We start from the raw sequence: 25,965 nt of genomic DNA on the forward strand, positions 1-25,965 counted from the left end.
AACGAGTTTGGAAAGAAACGAGTCAGTCCCCACAGCGGGGTGTTTTGTGTGTGTGTGTGTGTGTGTGTTGTGCGCTTAAAAAGCCACAACACTCACAGAGAGACACCTCGAGCCGAGCGGCGCGGGGCAGAGAAAGGAGAAGGGAAGAGGGAAGTTGGAGGAGGGGGCGTTTCTATGGCAACGGAGACGCCTGGAGGGATGCAGGGTACCAGGAGCATCTCCGCCTCTCCATCCACGCCTGGGAAGGGGAGGGCCCGAGGGTGACCCGGCAGTGGAAGCCTCGGCAATGGCCGCCGCTGCCGCTGCCGCCGCCTTCTGAGGCCGCCCCGCCGGGTGAGTAGGGCCGCCTGCCTCGCCTGTGTGGGGAGAAGGAGCGGAGAGATGTGGGGTGGGGGACATCTAGAAGGGGGTGCCAGGGGGCGCTTCTCCAACGCCCCGCCCCGCCATGCGCTTCCATGCTGGGCCGCCTTTTAGCGTGAGCTGAGGGAGGGGGAGAGACAGGGAAAATGACGTTATTATTATTATTATTATTATTATTATTATTATTATTATTATTTTGAAAACCCCAAGCAAAACCCCAAATTCGTTTGGCGTCGCCGTGGAAGCTGCTGATTTCTTTTATTTGGAAACGACGCCTTTTTCAATCCTGGTAACAACTTTTAAGAGAGAGGAGAGGCCTTGCAGGCAAGGTGGCGCAGCGAATTCCTTCCTCGGTGCGGGTATCGTGTGTATCTGATACTGAGTACACGCGAAGCGCGACTGTCCTCGAAGGCCTCGTTCACGTGTTCGCTTGGAAGGAAGCACGGCGGGATTCGGCGGGCGTTTGCTACCTGCTTGCATAGCATTGCAAAATAAAATATGAAATGTCTTCTACAGGAAGGCAAAATTAACAGGGTTAATATATTGGATTTATTATTTTTTTTTTTTTGGTCAACGATGCATTTTGACTTATTGTAAGCAATATTATTATTATTATTATTATTATTATTATTATTAAAAGGCAGGGTATATTGGAACTGAAATTTAAAACATTAAGGGCGCAGTCCTGTTTGCAAGCATTGGAGAGCCACCCTTCCACAGAAATCAATCCAGAGTACTGGAATTATGAACAGCAGATTGTGTGTGAGTTCTGCAGATATTATTAAAAAATAGGATTACCTAATTTGGACCTTTGGAGATAGGGAGGCTTAGAAATTAGAATAAATATGGGTGTTAGTTTGAATTCTTACTTGCCCGGTGAATATATTCTGGGACAGATAATGATGTTTTTCAATGTGCATATGTTAAAATGCTCCTAATAGAGACTACAGAGCTGTTAAAGCATACCTGAAACATGAGCTTGAGGAGAAATGTGATGTCTGTACTGTACACCAATCTTTGCAGCATCAGACTATAAATGGTTCTTGGGGTCTCAGTACTTTTGCGTGGGCATGTATTCACTTTGAGAGTGGATTGCATGGTCTGTTGCTGAATTTTGACAATTCCTGAAATCATTTCAGAGTTGCAAAATGAAGTCTTCTCCTGTCTATTTTGCTGGTTTTCTCACATATCCAGTCTTAATAAATTTATAGAACAACTAACTCTGAACTAAGTTGCAGTAGACTGAACTCTGCTTTAATATGCATGTTTTTACAGGCATTTAAAAAGCCAGTATCATCATTCCCATATTTTATTCAAACTGGAGAGTTAGCAAAATGTTTGCTCAACCAATAATCTTTGCTATTTTCCTTTTTTCAAAGAGATTAGTGTTACTTATTTTTGAGTATGGCAGCTCCATAGAATTCCCATCAAATAAGCTCTAAATAAAATGGAATTAACCTTTTTTACATTTATGTGCAATGTACTGTACATATTTAAATTCCATGGGGCTTTCTTCTTGGTAAACATGTTTAGGGGTTGCACTGTTACGCTCATAATTTAGCTGGAAGAGACCTTTTAAAAAAATCACTGTACTACACACTGGGATTTGTGAAGATGTGAATACTGGGTGATATATAGTTGCTTTTCAGTGTACTTGTGAAACAAAAAAATTGAGAGGGGAAATACTGAATCTCCAGGTCACCAGTCCAAATAAGTAATAAATAGGATTTGTTTTCTCTCTTTAGGTTGACAAGACAGAATTTTCTTGAGATTTGATTATCCTTTTCACTACCTGCAGAAGATGAAGACAGTTCTTATGGTAGCAGAGAAGCCTTCTCTGGCTCAGTCCATAGCCAAAATCCTTTCAAGAGGTTAGGAGGGATCTAGATCCTTTTTCTTTAAAACTCTTGCTTGTTGTTTTGACAGTATTTTTGTAGTAGCATTTAAATCAATTTGGTCTGGGATCCCATTCACACAACTTGGGAGTAAATCCCCATTGAATTCATAATAGCTAAAGCAGGTTCAAAAGTGGTATTCCTTTGAAAATCAGAAAGGATGAAAGTGAAGCAGGGCTGCAGACTTTATGTCCTGCTTGTGAGCTTCCTGCTTAGAAACAGGATACAGTAATCCCTCATTTTATTTGGGAGTTCAGTTCCGAGGGTTATGCACATACACAAAAATTGTGTATAGCTCTCTGCCTTGCTTGGGACTCGACCTGCACACTTTCAAACAGCTCACCTTCAACTGCGTATGATTGAAATTGCACGTCAAATGCTTGTAAAATGGGAGGTTATTGTATTGGATCAGGGCCTGGGCAAATGTTGCTGGACTACAACTCCCATCATCCCTAAGCATTGGCCATTCTGATGGGAATTGGAGTCCTACAACATCTGGAGAGCCTCACATTCTCCACTACCAACCTAAGGAAGTAAGAAAACTTGTAGTGTTGTCTTCCTTCCATTCCTATTGAAAGTTTCCCAGATTTGGGCCTTCAGCTGATTTTGGACTACAACTCCCATCATCCGTAACTAGCCAGGCCCAGTGGTCGGGGATGATGGGAATTGTAGTCCAAAATCAGCTGAAGGCCCAAGTTTGGGAAATCCTGTCCTAGATAATCCACCAGGGCCTCCAAAGCAGTTTCTGTTCTGAAGTGTGACAGGAATTGATCCCGGAGATCAGCTTTCTCCAGGAATACTTGGATTTGGGTTGCCACCCATGGATCACCCTATTAAAATGGAAAATGAAATACTGGATGACCGTCTAGTTTGATTTATTACGGCCATTGGCCCATATCGAAAACAATACATCAAAATTTATCCATAAATAATACAATTTAAACAGTATAAAATCCAAGTTAAAACACCCATATAAAACCAATTTTACTTCAATTAAGTAAACACTATACACAATAAACTCCCTCTATGTAAACCGCAATTCAAATCCCTCAGATTTTGGGAGATATGCGTCTTAGTTCTGGCACTTATTGATGGTTCTTAAGTTTAGCTAAGCTGTCAGAGTCATACAGTGATCCATTTCTCCTCTTTTGAAATAAGACATTAATCAGGTATCTAGCGACTGCAAGGGATCTACTTGTGTCTTCGTCGTTTAATAAGTATATTATTTGGGCTTCCTGAGGTCTGTCAGCAATTCTCGATAAATATGGGGCCAGAAACTTGGACCGTGAAGCCGAATGTAATGGACAACAGAAGATTATATGATATAACGATTCTATAGATCCACTTTTACAGTCACAGAGGAGTGAGATCTGTCCGTTGGAGAGTCTGTTACCCAACACATTTGATGGGAAAACATTAAATCTAGCCTTTATAATGGCATACCTGTGCATCACCACAGATAAGGTAGTTAAATAAGATGGAAGTTTCGTTGGAGGTGTTAAGCCAAGGTTTATCGGCGAACAGGTGCCACCACCTGTCGCAATATTAAATTGTAAATCCATCTCCTCTAATTTGTGAGTTATAATTCTCTTGGCAGAAATTAAATCCAATTTTAGTAATTCAGATGGAGATAGTCCTAAGGACACAAGTTTCCCATGTATTATTTTTGCCCAAGGGCTAGGGAAGTCATCTCTCCAGAGACACTGTATCAAGTGGAGATTTGGAAGTTTATGCCATAATGCCAACCAGTAACAGAGGATGCATTTCCATAATGTGGTTTCTAGAGATGTAACATTTAGTTCGAGTCGTATAGCAGTATTGCCTACACACCTGGGTAATTTTAGCAACCTTCTTAGAAGCTGGTTTTGGATTACCTCCAATTGGGTTAGATTTACAAAAGACCCCCACATTGGAATTGCATATGCTATTGTTGCAATCACCTTTGCCTTGAAAACTTTTAACACTGATGGAATATGGAAAGCCCCATCTGAAAAGAAAAAAACGTAGTAGCGCAAAGGAAAGGGCTTTAGCTCTATTTAATACATATGCAAGATGGACCTTCCAGCCCATGTTGTGTTGGAGAAGGACTCCCAAGTATTGAAATTTAAAGACTTGGTCAATGGCTTTTCCGTCTATTCTCCAGTTATAGGTTTTTCGACTCTTAGTGAAAATTAGGACTTTGGACTTTGGACTGGATGACCGTCTAATTTACTACATCCAAATACGTCCTCCCTCCTATAGTGATTAAGTGGTCCAAATGCAACTGTAATTTATTTTTCCTAAACGATGCTTGCCTTCTTTTATTCCCAGGACAAGATTAATCTCTGTTCAAAAAAAAATGTAACATGAGACATTCTTAATATCTACTGTTACCATTAGCTTGTCTTCTTCTTGTAGGAAATATGTCCTCTCGCAAAGGGCTGAATGGGGCATGTTCAGTGCATGAATACACTGGATCATTCATAGGACAAAGTGCCCGTTTCAAGATGACATCTGTCTGCGGCCATGTGATGACACTGGATTTTATAGGTATAGCATCACCTGTTGACTACTTCACACTTTTATTTGGTACTGTTGTTATTTGAGACCAAAGAAAGTAGGCAGGAATTTCTGCAGAGCTAACTGAAACGTTTAGGAAGCCGAACCCTGACACTTTCTGAAAAAAGCCAGCATACTACTGGCGTTTAGGGTGCGCATCCAGTTCAGAGGTTCAGCTTGCTAAAAACTTTCAGCAGTTTCTCAAGGATCAGTACATTACTAAAGCAGTATAAATCATAGTTTGCCTCCAGACCAGAATTAGAAACCACAGTATGAACAAAGTTCTTTCTTTTTAAAACAAACAAACAAAAAACCTTGTTTGGAGGCAAATAAGGATGGCAGTAACTACTGTTTGCCCAGTTCAGATGTCAAAACACACTATAGTTAGTGTTAACCAGGGTGCGATAGAGGGAATTGAGGATATGCAAGGGCAAGAAGGAGTGTGCGAGATGGAGGCACAACCCCAACAATCAGACCGTGGTTTTGCCTTGGTGTTTCCACTGGGGCATTGTGTGAGAATCAACCCTTAGATTGGAAGGCAAAAGTAGACAATGTTACCTGAGATATCACCTTTTATATACCTGCTTCAGAGAATATTACTGGTTGCCAGAGTGATCTTTTGTACTTGTCAGATAAAAAATACACGTACCTCTGAACTACATAAGCATCATCCTCTAAGACCATTTATTCTTTTGAGGGCCACTTTCCCTTGGGGGTAAGCAGTTGGGGGCCACATGCCGATGGTGTGTGGAACCATTCCCATATTTTTCCTCTTAACCTTCTCCCTATCCAGAGAGCTGCCAGGGAGGGATAAAGTTGTGCACGCCAGAGGTCCAAACCGATCTCTTGCAGAAATTTCTGGAAATTGCCTACTCCTGCTCTAAGGTTGTTGTTGTTGTTTAGTCGTTTAGTCGTGTCCGACTCTTCGTGACCCCATGGACCAGAGCACGCCAGGCACTCCTGTCTTCCACTGCCTCCCGCAGTTTGGTCAGACTCATGTTCGTAGCTTCGAGAACACTGTCCAACCATCTCGTCCTCTGTCGTCCCCTTCTCCTTGTGCCCTCCATCTTTCCCAACATCAGGGTCTTTTCCAGGGAGTCTTCTCTTCTCATGAGGTGGCCAAAGTCTTGGAGCCTCAGCTTCAGGATCTGTCCTTCCAGTGAGCACTCAGGGCTGATTTCCTTAAGAATGGAGAGGTTTGAACTTCTTGCAGTCCACTGGACTCTCAAGAGTCTCTTCCAGCACCATAATTCAAAAGCATCAATTCTTCAGCGATCAGCCTTCTTTATGGTCTATCTATCTAAGGTAGATAGCCACAAAAAGGCTTTGAAGATAATGAGACCTGTATTTCATTCTGTTGCCTTTCTCAGGAAAGTACAACAACTGGGATAAAGTGGACCCAGCTGAACTTTTCAGTAAGGCCCCTACAGAAAAGAAAGAAGCGAATCCCAAACTGAACATGGTGAAATTCTTACAGGTATTTGCTGTTCTGAGAGTTTTGTTTTGTTTTTAAAAAAACAAGCATTGCATTTGTCTTTGAACCATGCACATTTATTTATCTTGTTGTATGATACCCTGCGACACACCTGCCTTCTTTACACTAACTGGACCATGTGTATTTTAGGTGGAAGGGAGAGGTTGTGACTGTATTGTTCTGTGGTTGGACTGTGACAAGGAAGGTGAAAACATCTGTTTTGAGGTAGGATTCCTGTGCCCAATTTATATTCATTATTTAACTGCAACATTTTCGTTGGTATCTATGGATTTAAACAGTTTCTTTTATAGTTTGTAGAAAAAATCAGGTCTTCTAATCCAGAAAACTGGCAGGTATCCTGTCTGTTGTGAATTCATATAAACAATATTCATTTTTATATTTTACTGATAATGGTATGCCCCAATGTCTCTGCATTGACAGTAAACCATGGTTTATTATGGCATATAAATTGGTCCATTGTACTCCTTAAATCAGTATTATTATCTCCCTACTACAGATGGGGAGGCTAAGACTATGTTGGCAAAAGTTGCTTGAGTGAATTCATTGCAGATGAAATTGGATCCAGGGATTCCCTGATTTGTAACTGGGTTTCTTAGCTCATAGAGAAATAAATGGGCAAAGCATTTTTCCAGTCCAGAAATCTGCTAAAACCTATGTTGAAACCGGTAAATGTGAAAGGGTTGTTGTGTGAATTCTGCCAGACTTCCCTCTAGACTTGAAAGTGTAGAAATGGAGGACTAAGATACTCACATTTCTTGTTACGACCTGGCCTCCCTATTTTTCCAAAGACCTTTCTCATGCTACAGCAGCATTTTGAAGAATGGCGCCACAATCCACAAAGTGGATTGGTTTTCTGTGATAAAAGACCTAAATTTCTGGATGCACCTCTCTCAGGAACTTCTGTTGCGCAAGCTTCATTGAAATCAATGAAAGACTCACAGTCATGATCTTGAACAACTCCCATTTGTTTCCGTGGTGCTTGCAGAGGAAATGTTCCTAAGGTGTACCTATTGACTTCATAGGCAATTGAGAGTAGATGTGTCTAATTTACAGCGTTTTTACTTTAATTAAGAAGCATTCTCTGGTTTCATCTCATAGGTCCTGGATGCTACCGTTCCTGTTATGAATAAACCTCGTGGCAGTGAAAGGACTGTGTACAGAGCCAAGTTCAGTTCTATTACGGACACAGACATTTGCAATGCCATGAACAACTTAGGGGAACCTAACCACAATGAGGCTTTGTCAGTAGATGCCCGCCAGGAGCTGGATCTGAGAATTGGCTGTGCATTTACAAGGTATCCACACAGCATCCAGAGTGCCACAGTTTCCTCATGCCTGATGTACAAGGAAGATTATTTCACACTACGTTACTCAAAAAGAATCACACAATACCATTTATTGACTCAGTTAGCACTTAACACTAAGCCAAACCATGACTTAAGGCAGACATGTGAATGTGTGGGTTCCTGGAGGAGGGGTCACAGCTGCGTGGTCCTCCCCCAGTCCTGTCGCCATCACCCTACCTGGGGCTAAGCCCTGGTTTGGTTCAGCATGTTGTCTGAACTAAGGCTCATAGTCTGGAGTAAGGCATACCACAAACTCGGGTTTGGAGAGCATGCTAAACCAAACCATAGCTTAGTCCTTAGTAGTGTAGCTGGACTGGGGGAGGAATGCAGCAACCATTCTTTCCCCTGGGAACTCATATGTTCATGCTAACCCATGGTTTGGCTTAGCATTTATGTGTGAACTGGGTCATTCATTGTGCAGATGATGGCCACGAAAAAAAGAAGTGGTTTTAAAATGACACATTTTAAAATTATAAAATGTAAGAATCACATCCAGTAAATTTTGCATGTGACATTTACGTGCGAGATCACTGAAACACATTTTAGATGGTCATGATCTAACAATATTTCCTGAAATGTTAGATATATGTAGATCATTGGCGTTAAATAGGTTTCATTATCAGCATTGAAAACTAATAGCTTAACTTAATTTCTTTATCTTTCTCATAGGTTTCAGACAAAATACTTCCAGGGTAAATACGGCAATTTAGACAGCTCACTAATCTCCTTCGGACCCTGTCAAACGCCAACTCTAGGGTTTTGTGTGGAGCGACATGATAAAATCCAGTCTTTCAAGCCTGAAAATTACTGGGTGTTGCAAGCCAAGGTTAGTGATATAGAGATTCCTGTCTCCCTGAAACTAATTGTGATAATAACTGAATAAGAATTTGCTCCTGTCCACGCTATTAATATTAATTGCAAAAAAGAAAAGCTTAGTCCAGGTTTCAGAATTGTGTTAAAAGTTCACAGGATCAAGTTGTATCCAGTGGTAGCTTCTATTATCACAAGGCAGGGTCACCCGTTTTTACTAACTGCAGCCTTCTATGCCATCTTTGACCCAGACGGTCACCAAACCTTGAGGAACTGGTGACAGCCAGGTGTTCCACCTTACAGAAGAACTCGGCTAGCACAAATCCATGGTTCAATACAAGCCTTTAAAGTGGACCGTCTTTTCATGGAATATGCTTCAGGTTAGATATAAGGTCAGCTAAAGTAGCTGTAAGGAACCTTTGGCCATCCCGAGGTTACTGAACAACAACCCCCATCATCCCTAACCACTGGCCACGCTTGCTGTGGCTGATGGGAGTTGTAGTTAGGCTACATCTGGTTCTGCACACCTGAAGTAAAGGGCGTTACAGTGCAGCCACCATAGAAGTGGGGAAGCACAGGAATGCTGAGACAATACAGAGTACAGTGGTGCCTCGCAAGACGAAATTAATCCGTTCCGTGAGGCTCTTCGTATAGCGGTTTTTTCGTCTTGCGAAGCAAGCCCATTGACAGCTTAGCGAATTAGCTCTATTAGCGGTTTAGCGGCTTTTAGCGGATCAGCTGATAAGCGGCTTAGGGCTTAGGAAAAGGGGGGGAAAAGGGGAAAAACCCCGCAGGAACTCGCAAGACATTTTCGTCTTGCGAAGCAAGCCCATAGGGAAATTCGTTTTGCGAAGCGCCTCCAAAACGGAAAACCCTTTCGTCTAGCGGGATGCTTTCGTCCCCATAGACTGGGACTCTTTTAACAGGCTTTTTGACTTAGGCCTTGAAGCAGTGATGCTGGCGGCTGGGATGGAAACTAAACGCAAACAGTTTTGACTCCTTCTTGCCTAAGTTGCAGCAGCAATGCAGTTTCTTATGTCTCCTCAGTTCTTCCCACTTTTCAGAAAATTTGAATTTTGAAGTGTAACAAGCAAATCTCTCTTTAACTGAGATAGTTGCAAATGGGTTTGTGACTTAAATACAGGACAGTCTCGGTCCTGTATACCTGAAGGAGCATCTCCACCCCCATCGTTCTGCCTAGATGCCAAGGTCCAGCACCAAGGGCCTTCTGGCGGTTCCCTCACTGCGAGAAGCCAAGTTACAGGGAACCAGGCAGAGGGCTTTCTCAGTAGTGGCGCCCGCCCTGTGGAATGCCCTCCCACCAGATGTCAAGGAAATAAACAACCACCTGACTTTTAGAAGATATCTGAAGGCAGCCCTGTTTAGGGAAGTTTTTAATGTTCATTGCTGTATTGTGTTTTTGATATTCTTTTGGGAGCAGCCCAGAGTGGCTGGGGAATAAATTTATTATTATTATTATTATTATTATTAGAAAAAGAAGAAGAAATGAAAGAACAAATTCATTGGTTTCAAAGGGGCTGTATCATGAATCACAAACAAATTGTAGGCCGCCTTGGCAGGAAAGCAGTGTACAACTCTAGTGAATGAATTAAATTGAAAACTGGATCTTTGTCTTGGTAGTGTGCCTTCACAAACTAGTTTTGTCTGCTGTTAGTCTTGGGAGTTTGGCATGTCACAGCGTGCTGCTAAGGGCAGCATCTTAGAATAAGCCACCTCAGTGGTTCATTTTGGCTTTTCCGTTATGTCAGTTACAGAACAGGTTACTGCTGGAGAAGAATGGAAAATACTTTAGCTTTTCTGTTTATTTTCTTCCTGCCAGGTTAGCCATGAAAAAGACTGCTGTCTGACACTCGAGTGGGACAGAGTGAGGGTGTTTGACAGGGAAATTGCTCAGATGTTCCTAAACATAACAAAGGTTGCGAAAGAAGCGAAGGTAAGGCTATGAGAACGTTGTAAAGTAAAGGTAAAGGGACCCCTGACCATTAGGTTCAGTCGTGGCCAACTCTGGGGTAATGACGCTCATCTCGCTTTATTGGCCGAGGGAGCCGGCGTACAGCTTCCGGGTCATGTGGCTAGCATGACTAAGCCGCTTCTGGCGAACCAGAGCAGCGCACGGAAATGCCGATTACCTTCCCGCCGACGCGGTACCTATTTATCTACTTGCACTTTGACGTGATTTCAAACTGCTAGGTTGGCAGGAGCAGGGACCAAACAATGGGAGCTCACCTCGTCGCGGGGATTCGAACCGCAGACCTTCTGATCGGCAAGTCCTAGACTCTGTGGTTTAACTCACAGCGCCATCCGCATCCTGAGAACGTTGTACACGGGCTGAATTCTGGTTTCAGAACTCCTGTTGTTTCAGTGTTAAAAGTTCAACTAATTCCTTGCATCTTCTCTCATGGTGTATCAGGGTCTCCAACCTCTGGAGGCCAGAGATCTCGCTCACAGAATATAAAAGAAGGAGGGTGTCTTATCCTGGCATCCAATGAAATGTGGGCATGTTTAAGAGGGTGTGTTAAATGTAGGAGAGGAATTGCTCAGGAAGAGCAAACAGTCGTCTGTGCATTGTGGATTTTGCTGGGGACATTTACCGAGACCTTTAACATGCACACTAGCATCCGCAGGCACCACTTTGGCAACTCCTGGCAAACTGTTTTCAGTTACTGTATGGTACCTAAAGTGTTGGAACTAAAAGTACAGTGGTACCTCGGGTTAAGTACTTAATTCGTTCTGGAGGTCTGTTCTTAACCTGAAACTGCTGCTGCCACGCTGCCAGAGCACGATTTCTGTTCTCATCCTGAAGCAAAGTTCTTAACCCGAGGTAATATTTCTGGGTTAGCGGAATCTTTAACCTGAAGCGTATGTAACCTGAAGTGTATGTAATCCGAGGTACCACTGTATTGTACCTTGGCTCCCGAACGCCTTGGGAGTCAAACATTTTGGCTCCCAAATGATCAAAAACTGGAAGTGAGTGTTCTGGTTTTCGAATGTTCTTTCAGAAGCTGAATGTCCGACGGGGCTTCCACGGCTTCTGATTGGCTGCAGGAGCTTCCTGCAGCCAATCAGAAGCCGCGCTTTGGAAGTCGAGCGGACTTCCGGAATGGATTCTGTTCGACTTCCGAGGTACAACTGTACAATAGAAACATGTTGCTAGCTTCCTCATCTCCATACTAAATTGGTGAGAGAGAAATTTAGCTCACAATTCTTTACCAATGTGCCTGAAAGTAAGCCTAATTGCACCTAATGAGTAGGCATGTATAGGACCATGTTATTGGTTGGCTTTCCCTTCTGCTTCCCCCTCATATCTCACCAAGGGACTTATTTCTGTGTTGTAGATCGAGTCTGTGAGTAAGAAGGAGAAGGCTAAGCAGAGACCTCTGGCTCTGAATACTGTAGAGATGTTAAGAGTTGCCAGCTCTGCATTGGGTAAGTATGTGGTCCAGTGGTATCCATCTTGTTTAGCTCACAGCTCAGAGACTTGGGCCATTGCCGCAGTGCTTTGCCTGCAGAAAATCCCGGGTTCAGTCTCTCACAGCACCTGATGCCTGATGCTAACCGGAGACTTTGGAGAGTGAGTTCCAGTTGGAACAGACAGCACTTGGCCAACTGGACAAGTAATCTTATCTGGTATGGGGCTGCTCTCTACATTCCGAATTGTTGTTGTTGTTGTTGTTTAGTCATTTAGTCGTGTCCGACTCTTCGTGACCCCATGGACCAGAGTACACCAGGCACTCCTGTCTTCCACTGCCTCCCGCAGTTTGATCAAACTCATGTTGGTATCTTCGAGAACACTGTCCAACTATCTTGTCCTCTGTCGTCCCCTTCTCCTTGTGCCCTCCACCTTTCCCAACATCAGGGTCTTTTCCAGGGAGTCTTCTCTTCTCATGAGGTGGCCAAAGTATTGGAGCCTCAGCTTCACAATCTGTCCTTCCAGTGAGCACTCAGGGCTGATTTCCTTCAGAATGGAGAGGTTTGATCTTTTTGCAGTCCATGGGACTCTCAAGAGTCTCCTCCCGCACCATAATTCAAAAGCATCAATTCTTCGGCAATCAGCCTTCTTTATGGTCCAGCTGTCACTTCCATACATCACTAACTGGGAAAACCATAGCCTTTACTATACGGACCTTTCCGAATTGTGAAAAAGATTAAATCTGGAAAAAGTCTTGTGACTCTAAACATTTGGTTATTAAATAAGATAATTGACTTTTTGATTAAAAAAAATATGTAAATATTTTGTTTCTAGGAATGGGACCACAGCATGCCATGCAAATAGCTGAACGGCTTTATACACAAGGCTATATCAGTTATCCTCGAACAGAAACTACGCACTATCCAGAGAACTTTGATCTGAAGGGCTCTTTGAGGCAGCAAGCTAATAATCCTTACTGGGCTGAAACAGTAAGTTGTTTATATATATATATAGCTTCTATTTATTTGAAAAAGCATTGTGAAGAAAATGGCACCTTTTGCAAACTGCTACGCAAATACAGTGGTGCCTCGCAAGATGAAAAGAATCCGTTCTGTGATTCTCTTCATCTAGCGTTTTTTTTGTCTTGCAAAGCAAGCCCATTGACGGATTAGCGCTATTAGCGGCTTTTAGCGGCTTAGCGGATCAGCTGATAAGCGGCTTAGCGGCTTAGGGAAAGGGGGGGAAAGGGGGGAAAACCCGCAGGAACTCGCAAGACATTTTCGTCTTGCGAAGCAAGCCCATAGGGAAATTCGTTTTGCGAAGCGCCTCCAAAACGGAAAACCCTTTCGTCTAGCGGGTTTTCCGTCTTGCGAGGCGTTCGTCTTGCGGGGCACCACTGTAATGAGAAATATAAAGGGCATGATGCAGCCACAGTTGAGCTCTCCTAAATACCATTGCTTTCAGTGAGGTTTTTTTTTAAAGCAGATGCTTAAATGTTTCCCACCGAAATGAGTGGAAGATCACCAAACCTTAGACCGATTATGGTCATGAATAAAAATCTGTGTTCATAACGTACATATGCTTTCTTTTGGTTTCCCCCCTAGGTAAAAGCATTACTGTCAGAAGGTATTAACAAACCAAGGAAGGGTCATGATGCTGGTGACCATCCCCCAATAACACCAATGAGAACTGCCACAGAAGCAGAACTAGGTGACTGATTATTCAGAAGTCTAAATATCTAAAGGCTGGTTACCATTTTTTAGACCTCGTGGAAATTGCTGGGCCTGCAAGCAGTTATTTACCTGGGGGAAGGGGAGGGCATGGCCTCATAATACAGTAAAGTTGACTTGAAAGTATTTTTCTTAGCAGTTATTCGTAAGGCTTAAATTTTCTCTCAAATACTTTTTTTTAGTATGTTTATGAGCGTGAATGACGCCAGTTGTTAGTCTCAATTATTTGGGCTACACACTGAAAGTTAAGGTAAAGTTAAAGGTACCCCTGACTATAAGGTCCAGTCACAGATGACTCGGGGGTTGCGCTTTCATCTTGCTCTATAGGCCCAGGGAGCCGGCGTTTGTCCGCAGACAGCTTCCAGGTCATGTTGCCAGCATGACTAAGCCGGTTCTGATGAACCAGAGCAGCACATGGAAATGCCATTTAGCTTCCTGCTGGAGCGGTACCTATTTATCTACTTGCGCTGGCGTGCTTTCGAACTGCTAGGTTGGGAGGAGCAGGGACTGAGCAACGGGAGCTCACCCTGTCGCGGGGATTCGGACCGTCAACCTTCTGATCGGCAAGCCCTAGGCTCTGTGGTTTAGACCACAACACCACCCATGTCCCCAGAGTTAAGATAGTACCTTTTAAAATGGTAAAGCAGTCCTTTTTCTAGAACTTTTTTTAAAAAAATTATTTATTTTGTTTTCCAAATTAAAATTTTACAGTCACATTATCCAATTTACAACATAAAAAATAAGATTCCAAGGAATCTCTTTGACTAATCATTTCCTCTTGCATCCTTTATGATAATCCAAATCTTTTACCTCTCCATTGTGTCCAAAATTCACCATTAGACTACAGGTGATATTACAATCCTACTAACAATTTTAACTGTTTGTAATGGTTTTTAAGATAAGTTATAAATTTCCCCCAATCCTTATTAAAATGTTGGTCTTCCTGATTTCAGATTCTCCTGGTCATTTTGGCCATTTCAGCATAATCCCATCAACTTGATCTGCCATTCTTCTCTGGTGGGGACTTTATCTTCTCCTTTTTCTAGAACTTAAGCAGTCATCGTTGGTCTCACTTGTATTCCTTCCTGCTAAAGCAACCTATTTTGCATGCAGAATATTCCAAGTTCAATCCCTGCCGTGTCCTGATTTGGCTGAGAAAGACTCTTTAAAACCCTTGAGAGCCCATTCTGTCAGTCAGCGTTGACACCACTGGGTACATGAACCATTAGCCTGACTCAATATAAGACAACCCTGTGTTTCTTACATCTTAACTGAGAAGCCATAAAAATGAAAGATTGGTATTGAGAGTGAACCTTCCTTAGTGAAAGGGGGAAATTAAGTGGGAATCTTAACCTCAGTGACTTAGGAGTATGCCCCACTGAATTCTTTAGGACTTACTTCTGAGTAGACATTGTTGGGATTGTGCTGTTAAACTTATTTTGGCGCAGAATCATAATGGATATGGAGGCATAAGGATTTAAAGAAATGTACATGAATAAGTTAGTATCTCTCCCCCCCCCTTTAGAATTTGCCTTTCCTCCTGTTCTTCTAAAGTGGTTTGCAAACTGGAGTGAAAAATATCTGTATTTCTAGGTGGTGATGGATGGAGATTATATGAATACATTACAAGGCATTTCATTGCCACTGTCAGTGCTGACTGCAAATACCTCCAAACCACCATTGCTTGCAGCATTGGTCCTGAACGTTTTACCTGTATAGGAAAGACTGTTATTTCACCAGGTAAGGAAGGAGTAAAGGAATGTTCATGTCTCATTCTCCATATATTACTCAATTCAGTCATATTTTTAATCCTTCTGTGCATTTGTGTTTATTGCTCACACTGTGAGGCGTTCCCAAAGTAAAGGAAGGATTAAACTCTGATTAATAAGAATGCACACAGAGGCTTGAACCAGCAAGACTCTGGGAAGGGTGCATATAATAGTCTCTCCCTTATTCACAAAAGATGAGTGTTCATAAGAACCAATCAGATTTCTTCTGAGCATTTCAACAAACCCCACGTGGGGACAAAGTTAAACTACCAAAACTAATTAAGCACACATATTTCTGGGGTAAACAAAACAGAACTACAAAGGAGTGCATTTGGCAACCCCTGAGGTCATAAACAATCAATACACATGATAAGAAGGATGGCCAGGAAGACAGCGATCATTATCAGCTTCAGGTGAGACCTGTTTCCTGGCCCTAAGATTAACATCCTAAGATTAACATATCAGAAAAGCTACATCAAAGAAACTTGCCCACTATCTTTATGGCCCAAGATGCATGCCTGGCAAAGCAACTGGGCTGTGTGTGTGACTTGTCAAGCAAGAGAAATGGACAGTAGAGGAAATGGCCAGAGATGCAGAGGGTTGTGGGATTTGATCAGAAATTATTGTCAACGTATCAAACTCAGTCAACACAATGCATTCATCATGGACACAATGGCTTGATGCATATTTTATAATTCCTCATAGTAATCCCACCTGACCCCACACTCTGGATATTTGCACTCCTACAACACAGAAAGTATGTAAGACCAAATATCACGCTAGCCTCCCTATAGGGTTGTTGAGAACCACTGGTTTTACCTTTATAAGTTACGATATCACCTCTGTGTGTAAATTTATATATCACTTAGTATTTCTGCTGCATGGGTTATTTTGTTGGGTAAAGTTTCTGAGCTAATGAGCAAGACTTATCTTCAATCTATATCTCAAAATTCTCCCATTGGTACCATTTGCTGAAATCTAACCGCACCAGAACCCAATATTTGCAGACACTTACCTTTGCCTCCCTGAGAACTGCTTTTACAGCTCTCAAACAATGCCCGCACCCGTCTTAGATGGAAGATACAGGAAAGTTCCAAGGCATTTAAGATACTGTTTTTGTGGGGTAGATGAAGTAGAAGATCTTCCCCATTACATACTCCATTGTCAGCTCTATGAAAATCCCAGAAAGAGATTTTTGGAACAGATATTGGCACCGCTACAGGGACAGAACCCTAAAGTGAAAATATGTTGGCTATTATCTGACTGCTTGTCACATATAAAACAGTTACAGTGGTGCCTCGCAAGACGAAATTAATCCGTTCCGCGAGTCTCTTCGTCTTGCGAAGCACGGCTATTAGCGGCTTAGCGGCTATTAACGGCTTAGCAGCTATTAGCGGCTTAGTGGCTATTAACGGCTTAGCGGCTTTAAGAAAAAGGAAACAAACTCGCAAGACATTTCGTCTTGCGAAGCAAGCCCATAGGGAAATTTGTCTTGCGGAACGACTCAAAAAACGGAAAACTCTTTCGTCTAGCAAGTTTTTCATCTTGCGAGGCATTCGTCTTGCGGGGCACCACTGTATTTGCAAAAGCCACTAAAAGTCTTTGTGCTAGTCACATAAAAGACAAATCTGTAAATTGTGCAGGGGACTCATTAGTTTGATTTATTGTAAATGGTTGCTTATTTCTGGATCTTTTAAAATAGGTTTTATTGGATTTGCTGGTTTTGTAACTGGATTTGTAATGGCTTTTAGTCTAGTACAATAAATGATTGATTGATTGAGTTTCTGTGCCTTTGGAAAATGAAGTCAGTGAGACTTTCTAGTATCTTTGGTATACAAGTTTTTTTTAAAAAAAAACAACATCAACAAACACCACTGGAGTCTTTACAGACACCATGTACCATCTTTGCATACTTGTCCCCCTGTATTAGAAGATAACATTTAATACTTTCTTGCCCAAAATTGGTGTTACAGCCATACCTTGGAAGTCGAACAGAATCCATTCTGGAAGTCCATTTGACTTCCAAAAGGTTCAGAAACCAAATCACAGCTTATGATTGGCTGCAGGAAGCTCCTGCAGCCAATCAGAATCCGAGGAAGCCCCGTTAGATGTTTGACTTCTAAAAATAGTTCGCAAACCGTAACAGTCACTTCCGGGTTTGCAATGTTTGGGAGCCAAAACGTTTGGGAACTAAGCTGTTTGAAAACCAAGGTACGACTGTATGATCGAATACATCTCACTGGGTTTTCAAAACGTACTTAACTGGGGGTCTGTCTGATGTCAGAGCCAGATGGGAACCAACCAGTTAACCTCTAGCCAGAGGCCGGTTGAGATGTGGAATTTTTAGAAAGCAACAATCCTGATTAATCAGAATTTTAACTTTGCTACAGGTTTCACTGAGATTATGCCCTGGCAGAGCATTCCGCCAGAAGAGAGTCTCCCCATCTGTGAGAGAGGCACAGTCTTCCCTATCAGTGAAGTTCAGCTGCTGGAGAAACAAACTAATCCTCCTGACTATCTGACTGAAGCAGAGCTCATTACTCTGATGGAAAAACATGGCATTGGTAGGAAACGGAAGGGAACAGATCACTTTCTTTCATCTAATAATGAACTGGCGTTTCTTCAAATATTGGCAAAATGCCGTTGGTGGTGGCAGTCTTGCTCTGTGGTGGAAAGTGTGGAAGATGTCTGTGTTGGAATACTAATATCATGCTCACATAATATACTTTTTTTCTTTTTTTTCTTTTTCCTAAAATCCTGAGGTTCATCTGGAGTCATGTGCAAAATGGTGGTTCAAAGCGGCAGACTTAGGGTGCTAGTCACCCCAGGTTTTCAGACCCACTGAAATGAACTTCATGACAGCCATTAAAAAGCAAACTTACCATAAAGCTGTGGGGCATTATCTTGTGGGAGATGACTCCAGGAGGAATTAAACTTGGTATTTTTAACGAGGGATATAGAACGCAGTACAGTGGTGCCTTGGGTTACGTACTTAATTCGTTCTGGAGGTCCGTACTTAAGCTGAAACTGTTCTTAACCTGAAGCACCACTTTAGCTAATGGGGCCTCCTGCTGCTGCTGCGCCACCAGAGCACGATCTCAATCTGAAGCAAAGTTCTTAACCCGAGGCACTATTTCTGGGTTAGCAGAGTCTGTAACCTGAAGTGTATGTAACCTGAAGCATATGTAACCCGAGGTACCACTGTACGTTAAAACGTAATTTGGTGTTCAGGAACGAGAACTCTGAACTCAAAATCCCCAGCTTTGTGTTTGCGACCACTTCATTTCTTCGATTGTCGAGTTTTTGTTACTGTTTTGTAAAAGCTTTCCCTCTTATTTTGGCCACTGCTTTGTGTCTACACAGCCACTTTTTCTTTTAAGGAGCAGGAGACTTGAACTCGTGCGCCAAAGGAGAGCAAATATTTAGAAAAGTGGTGTGTATACACAAAGAAGGAATGGACATGCAGCCTTCCGTTTTGGAACTTGGAAAGTCTGAGGGAATAGAACAACAGATAAAAAGTGGATAAAGAGATTGAGGCTGCAATCCTTTGCACACTTTACTTAGAAGTTCAGTGGAACTTCAGAATGGCTATCTATAGGAATGCACTGTGAGCTACAGATCAAGTCACCGGTTTGAATGTTGCCTCTGCTATGAACTCACTTGGTGGTCTTAGGCAAACCGCTCTCTCTCTGTCTCCTTGCAATATGGGAGATAATACAGTGGTACCTCAGGTTACATACGCTTCAGGTTACAGACTCCGCTAACCCAGAAATAGTGCTTCAGGTTAAGAACTTTGCTTCAGGATGAGAACAGAAATCGTGCTCCGGAGGTGCAGCAGCAGCAGGAGGCCCCATTAGCCAAAGTGGTGCTTCAGATTAAGAACAGTTTCAGGTTAAGAACGGACCCCTGGAACGAATTAAGTACTTAACCTGAGGTACCACTGTAATATTATTTAATATTAACCTTACAGGGTTACATCTTGATAATGCACATGAGCTACTTTGAACTCTTTTAAAGTGCACTACAAATGCTAAGTGGTGTTATTATCATCACTGCTATCAGGAACGGATGCCAGCATTCCAGTGCATATCAACAACATCTGCCAGCGCAACTATGTGACGGTAGAGAGCGGCCGCAGACTGAAACCTACAAACCTGGGCATTGTTCTCGTGCACGGCTACTATAAAATAGGTTGGTTTGTGGCTGCTTTTCTGTACAATTTTCACAACTCTGGAGATCCTAGCTTCCATAGTGCCGAGGCAGTTGTAGGGCAGTGCCACCAGTTCTCATGCAGCCAAGGAGGACACCTTCTCAAAATCTGCAAAGCTCTTGTCCACCTTTGAGAAAGAGGCATGAGGGCTCTAGGATCCAGAATGCGGCAGCTAGACTGGTGACTGGGAGTGGCTGCCGAGACCATATAACACCAGTCCTGAAAGACCTACATTGACTCCCAGTACGTTTCTGAGCACAATTCAAAGTGTTGGTGCTGACCTTTAAAGCCCTAAACGGCCTCAGCCCAGTATACCTGAAGGAGCGTCTCCACTCCCATCAGCCCGGACACTGAGGTCCAGCTCTGAGGTCCTTCTGGTAGTTCCCTTGCTGCGAGAAGCAAAGTTACAGGGAACCAGACAGAGGGCCTTCTCGGTGATGGCGCCCACCCTGTGGAACGCCCTCCTATCAGATGTCAAGGAAATATACAACTATCTGACTTTTAGGAGACATCTGAAGGCAGCCCTGTTTAGGGAAGTTTTTAATGTTTGATATTTTAACGTGTTTTTAATATTCTGCTGGGAGCCATCCAGAGTGACTGGGGAGGCCCGGCCAGATGGGCAGGGTGTAAGTAATAAATAATAATAATAATAATAATAATAATAATAATAATTATTATTATTATTATTATTATTATTATTATTATTACCGCTACTAGTAGTAGTAGTAGTAGTACTGCTACTACTATTATTATAGGACTCTCATGCCTCCTTCACAAAGCCTGGCACTTCTTACCTGGCTTTGGGAAGGCGGGGAGAGGGCTGGAGAGGGTGCCAAATTTTAGCCTCGCATAGGGTGCCATATCACCAAGGTCTGCCCCTGTATAGGGACAAGAGTCCAGCCAAAGGAAAAGTTTATTTTTAAAATGCCGTTTAAAAAACCTCTCTACATAATAACATTGCTGGGGGATATAGTCCATCAGATGCAAACATGTCTGAACATGGATACAAGTGTTAGCAAATGCTTTTAGACATTCGGTGCAGTCCACCGACATCTCCTGCACAATAAACGAGAATTGCCCCCAGGGAACAGTATGCTTTTGCACAGATTATTTGAATTGGGCTCATAGCAGGGAAGATCCTGGCAGACTGACCTCTCTGTACACCCAGCTTGAATATTTGTTCTACCTCCGGTTTTGCTCTTAGATGCAGAGCTCATTCTCCCCACAATCCGCAGCGCTGTAGAGAAACAACTCAACCTTATCGCCCAAGGTAAAGCAAATTATCACCAGGTCCTAGAGCACACCCTGGATATCTTCAAAAGGAAGTTTCACTACTTTGTTGATTCAATTGCCGGTAAGGGTTTTTCCACTCTCAAATCTATTTACCCATGCGTGTTGAAATCAGGAAGCAAACAGAGCATACAGTTGACATTTCTGTGACTTGTTATTTTTTTTTTTGTGGCAGGCATGGATGAATTGATGGAAGTGTCCTTCTCACCGCTCGCTGCCACAGGCAAGCCCCTTTCCCGCTGTGGAAAATGCCATCGTTTTATGAAGTATATTCAGGTAATCTAGAATTTAAATTTATTCAAGAGTCAGAGTTGCGGGGGGCAGTGTTTTGTATGTATGTTGTTAAATTTAATGTATGTATGTTGGGACGTGGGTGGCACTGTGGTCTAAACCACAGAGCCTAGGGCTTGCTGATCGGAAGATCGGTGGTTCGAATCCTCGCAACAGGGTGAGCTCCCGCTGCTCTGTCCCAGCTGCTGCCAACCTAGCAGTTCAAAAGCACGTCAAAGTGCAAGTAGATAAATAGGTATCAACGCTCTACCCCCTGCATTCTGGAACAGCTGAACTGCCCAGAAACTTTTCAAAAGCAGTCTCAAGGCAAAATACTCGATAACAGGATTTTGTAAGCAGCAGGTGAGACCTGCAAGGTCAATGACATTTGATTTAGGCTTTACCCCTTGCCAAATGAAGAGATCTTTTGAGTAAGATGACAAGAGGAAAAGCCATCATCTTTCTTAATGTGTTTTCCTTAAATCTTTGTAGGCAAAGCCGAGCCGTCTGCACTGCTCTCACTGCGACGAGACCTACAGCCTTCCTCAGAATGGGGTCATCAAACTCTACAAAGAGTTGCGATGCCCACTGGATGACTTTGAACTGGTGCTGTGGTCCTCTGGGTCGAGAGGGAAGAGCTACCCGCTGTGTCCTTACTGTTACAACCATCCCCCTTTCAGGGACATGAAAAAAGGTTAGATTTTCTACAGTGAAAGATACATCGGCTTGGTCCTTTTTGTGACACGTTTTTAAATAATAGTCTTTCACAATGTTTTAAGAAGAAACTGCTGCAGGTTTCATTCTGACAGCTCTAGAGAACATACTTGAAAAACCATATTTTGGGTCTTAGGATCACTACTGATGACCAGAATTTAACTAAAGGGAATGTGGCCGCAAGTCACCCCTATGCTTAAAATTGTATCAGAATTGTGTATACATATGTTTACTTGTAAGGGACGCAGGTGGCGCTGTGGGTTAAAGCCTCAGCGCCTAGGGCTTGCCGATCGAAAGGTCGGCGGTTCGAATCCCTGCGGCGGGGTGCGCTCCCGCTGCTCGGTCCCAGCGCCTGCCAACCTAGCAGTTCGAAAGCACCTCCGGGTGCAAGTAGATAAATAGGGACCGCTTACCAGCGGGAAGGTAAACGGCGTTTCCGTGTGCGGCTCTGGCTCGCCAGAGCAGCGATGTCACGCTGGCCACGTGACCCGGAAGTGTCTCCGGACAGCGCTGGCCCCTGGCCTCTTAAGTGAGATGGGCGCACAACCCCAGAGTCTGTCAAGACTGGCCCGTACGGGCAGGGGTACCTTTACCTTTACCTTTATGTTTACTTGTAAGTCAGTCAAGGGCATATACTACTACTACTATTAGATTTCTGACTTTTGTTATTATTTAGTTAGTTATTTAGTTAGTTGCTTTATCTTGCCCAAGGCACACCAAAGCAACTTACAACCAAATCTATATGTATATATGCTTCTGAGAGTACAGTTTCACTTATAGGAATTAACCGCTTAGGAGCATTCTCATGAGTCAAATCTGTAGGGATTTTAAAAAGATTTTCCACAGTTAGTAAACGAAAGCTTAGATGGACTCTGCTGTCCATAAAGTGTGATCTGTTTTCTACTTGCTGGGCAGACGAAAACACTCTTTCCTCCCTGTAGAAGAATGCTAAATCCAGCCATGATTGATCTTCATCTCATACACCGGGCTTTTAGGCATTTATATGGCCATAAGTGCATCACAAACCACAGAATATATGCTCTAATGCAGGGTTGGGGAACCTTGGACTAGGGGGGCAAATAGTGTCCTCCACACACATCCACCCAGTCCTCAGAATCCAGTCCACACATTCACTCTGGACAACATCTCTCACCACCCGTCCTCTCAGAGGCACTCCATCCCTACTTTTCTCAAACTTCTGCTGTTGTTTAAAACTGTCATAGCTTCCTCTCGGTGTTACTCTACCCCCACTTTATTCAAACCTCTGAGGCTGTTTAAAACATCCACTTCTTTTCCTTTTAGCATCTCTCCCTTCTTGCTATACTCTCACTTCTCCCTCTTCCACTCTCAGCTGCCTCACATGAGAGATGGAGAATGCAGAGCCCTCAAATATTCCATAGTACTTTACTCAAACTTCTCCCTTTATTTAAAACCACCACTTTTTGCCTCTCAGTGGCCTCCCTTCTCCTTCCCATGCCACGGCCACTGCAGTTGTGCAACCTGCCTTCACTTTTGCTCCTCTACCCCAAAATCCAGGATTACAATGTTGCCCTACAAACCCTACTATTGGAGCTACATGATGACATCCTTAGGTTTTTATTATAGAGAGAGAAAGTGAGAAATCCAGCTTGTACAATGAGAATAAAGATGCAAAGCATGTGTAAGCTTTCAGAGCTGCCTAACTCGCGTAATTTGGAATTTGAAAGGTTAGGTTACACAAATTATTGGTTCCAGTAGCACCTTAAAGACCAACTAAGTTAGTTCTTGGTATGAGCTTTCGTGTGCATGCACACTTCTTCAGATACACTGAAACAGAAGTCACCAGACCCTTCTATATAGTGAGAAGGTGGGGAGGGGTATTACTCAGAAGGGTGGTGGGATTGGGTGATTGGCAGATAGCTGTGATGAGCCTGTTGACGACTCTTAACGACTGCAATAGGTCTTACAGGAAAAAGCAAGGGGTGAGAAGGTGAAAAATGTCTTTGTCATGTATAATGAGATAAGAATCCAATGTCTTTGTTCAGACCAGGTCTCTCCATGGTTTTAAGTTTGGTAATAAGTTGCAATTCAGCAGCGAAGCTTCTCACCCCTTGCTTTTTCCTGTAAGACCTATTGCAGTCGTTAAGAGTCGTCAACAGGCTCATCACAGCTATCTGCCAATCACCCAATCCCACCACCCTTCTGAGTAATACCCCTCCCCACCTTCTCACTATATAGAAGGGTCTGGTGACTTCTGTTTCAGTGTATCTGAAGAAGTGTGCATGCACACGAAAGCTCATACCAAGAACTAACTTAGTTGGTCTTTAAGGTGCTACTGGAAGGAATTTTTTTATTTTGTTTTGACTATGGCAGACCAACACGGCTACCTATCTGTAACTGGAACAAATTATTGGGTAAGAGTTGTTTTGCAGAACTCTGGGTGCAGTTATTTCCCCTCTCTCATACAGAAGGGGCAAGGATGTGAGCTGCAAAGGTCCCTCACAGTCTTTGTCACTCCTTTTCCTCCAGGAATGGGCTGTAATGAATGCACCCACCCCACGTGCCAGCACTCCCTGAACATGCTTGGAATCGGGCAGTGCGTGGAGTGTGAGAACGGGGTCCTGGTGCTTGACCCAACCTCGGGGCCCAAGTGGAAGATGGCCTGCAACAAATGCAACGTGGTCGTGCACTTCTTTGAAAACGCCCACAAGGTACGGGTGTCGGCCGAGACCTGCGAGTCGTGTGACGCCGCACTGGTGGACGTGGATTTCAATAAAGCCAAGTCCCCCCTTCCTGGCAATGAGACGCAGCACTCTGGCTGCGTGTTCTGCGACCCCGTCTTCCAAGACCTGGTTGAACTGAAGCATGCGGCGATGAAGCACCCCATGCATCGCGGAGGGCAGGGGAAACGGCAGGGCCGGGGAAGAGGAAAAGGCAGGAGGCCTGGAGGGAGGCCGAATCCGAGGAAACCCAAAGACAAGATGGCTGCTCTGGCTGCTTATTTTGTATAATGACCCACTGAGCAATAAAATGCCATACAATGTCTGTGTCGCAGTTTACTTTGCCAGCACCTCGTAAGCACTGTAGAGCATGTCTTTGTGTTGCACCTGTAACAGGAAAGACTATAACAGTTGGGGAGTTTTCATTTGGGGAGAAAGGAGGTGTGAGGGATAAGGCGAGGAGGGAGAGGAGGTGGCCGTTGGCTGCCCCGTTCTGCCTAAGTAGGGCTCATCCTGTTGGGAGTCATTCGCAGCCCAGCTGCTGGCCATGGCCAAGGCCAGAAGGTGCAGAAAGTGATAGTGCAGCCCATCAACCTCATTTTCAGATACCTACAGAATAGGTCCAGAATTCAGGTGTGGCTGTATGAACAGGTGAACATGAGGATAGAAGGCTGTATTATTGGATTTGATGAATGTATGAACTTGGTTCTGGATGATGCTGAGGAGTTTCACTCCAAGACAAAATCAAGGAAACAGCTGAGTCGAATCATGTTAAAAGGAGACAATATTCCTCTTCTACAGAGTGTTTCTAACTAGAAATGGCTATTGAGTCTGTTTTGCTTATTAGTTTAATCTTTAAACCTATAGAAGAATATATGCAGTGGTTTATCACTCCCAATTCTACCATTAGTGTCTGAAGAGTGAAGAATGAAGCCAGTTACTTAATTTGTGCTTGCATAATTCTCAATAACTTTGGTGTTGAATTGTAGTCCTTTATAAATAAAACTTTTTGTTAGTAAAAAAAAAAAAATTAGGGAGAAGGAACATGGTAAGAGGTCTATAAAATTTGTGCAGGATGTTGAGAAAATGGGCAGAGGAGGTTTTATACCTCAATGCAAAGGTAATCAAATGAAACTGATAGATTGGGGATTTCAAAACAGATGAAAGGAAGAACTTCACAGGTCGTGCAATGTACAGGACTCGCTGCCACATGATTTGGTGATGGCCAGTAGCTTGGATGGCTCTAAAAAGGAGGTTAGACAAATTTGCGGAATAGTGTGCCAATGGTTGTTAGTCATGATGGGATGTTATCCAGTGTTCTTTGTGGATGGATCAAATGCAACAGTTGCACTAGCGGAAACTTGTTGCATAGCAGATGGCCGAGTGGGAAATATACCACTAAGTGGCTG

General features: G+C 43.3%; 1 protein-coding gene and 1 pseudogene across 2 annotated transcripts; both read left to right on the forward strand.

The window, feature by feature from the left end:
- Window positions 1-2,111: 2,111 nt before the first annotated feature.
- Window positions 2,112-24,881, forward strand: TOP3B (DNA topoisomerase III beta). The gene is made up of 17 exons (XM_079956581.1): window positions 2,112-2,231; window positions 4,653-4,784; window positions 6,164-6,270; window positions 6,418-6,492; window positions 7,387-7,583; window positions 8,304-8,460; window positions 10,285-10,398; window positions 11,801-11,891; window positions 12,709-12,863; window positions 13,479-13,584; window positions 15,198-15,344; window positions 17,764-17,937; window positions 19,436-19,564; window positions 20,788-20,937; window positions 21,049-21,149; window positions 21,636-21,837; window positions 24,366-24,881. The coding sequence occupies exons 1-17, from the start codon at window positions 2,162-2,164 to the stop codon at window positions 24,845-24,847; spliced, it is 2,589 nt and encodes an 862-aa protein (XP_079812707.1). The 5' UTR covers window positions 2,112-2,161; the 3' UTR covers window positions 24,848-24,881.
- Window positions 24,877-25,390, forward strand: LOC307205204 (small nuclear ribonucleoprotein E pseudogene; annotated as a pseudogene). The gene is made up of 2 exons: window positions 24,877-24,910; window positions 25,062-25,390. The product of its transcript is annotated as a small nuclear ribonucleoprotein E pseudogene (transcript).
- Window positions 25,391-25,965: the final 575 nt, after the last annotated feature.

Source organism: Podarcis cretensis (assembly GCF_951804945.1).
Source record: "Podarcis cretensis genome assembly, chromosome: 16".
Taxonomy (NCBI): Eukaryota; Metazoa; Chordata; class Lepidosauria; order Squamata; family Lacertidae; genus Podarcis; species Podarcis cretensis.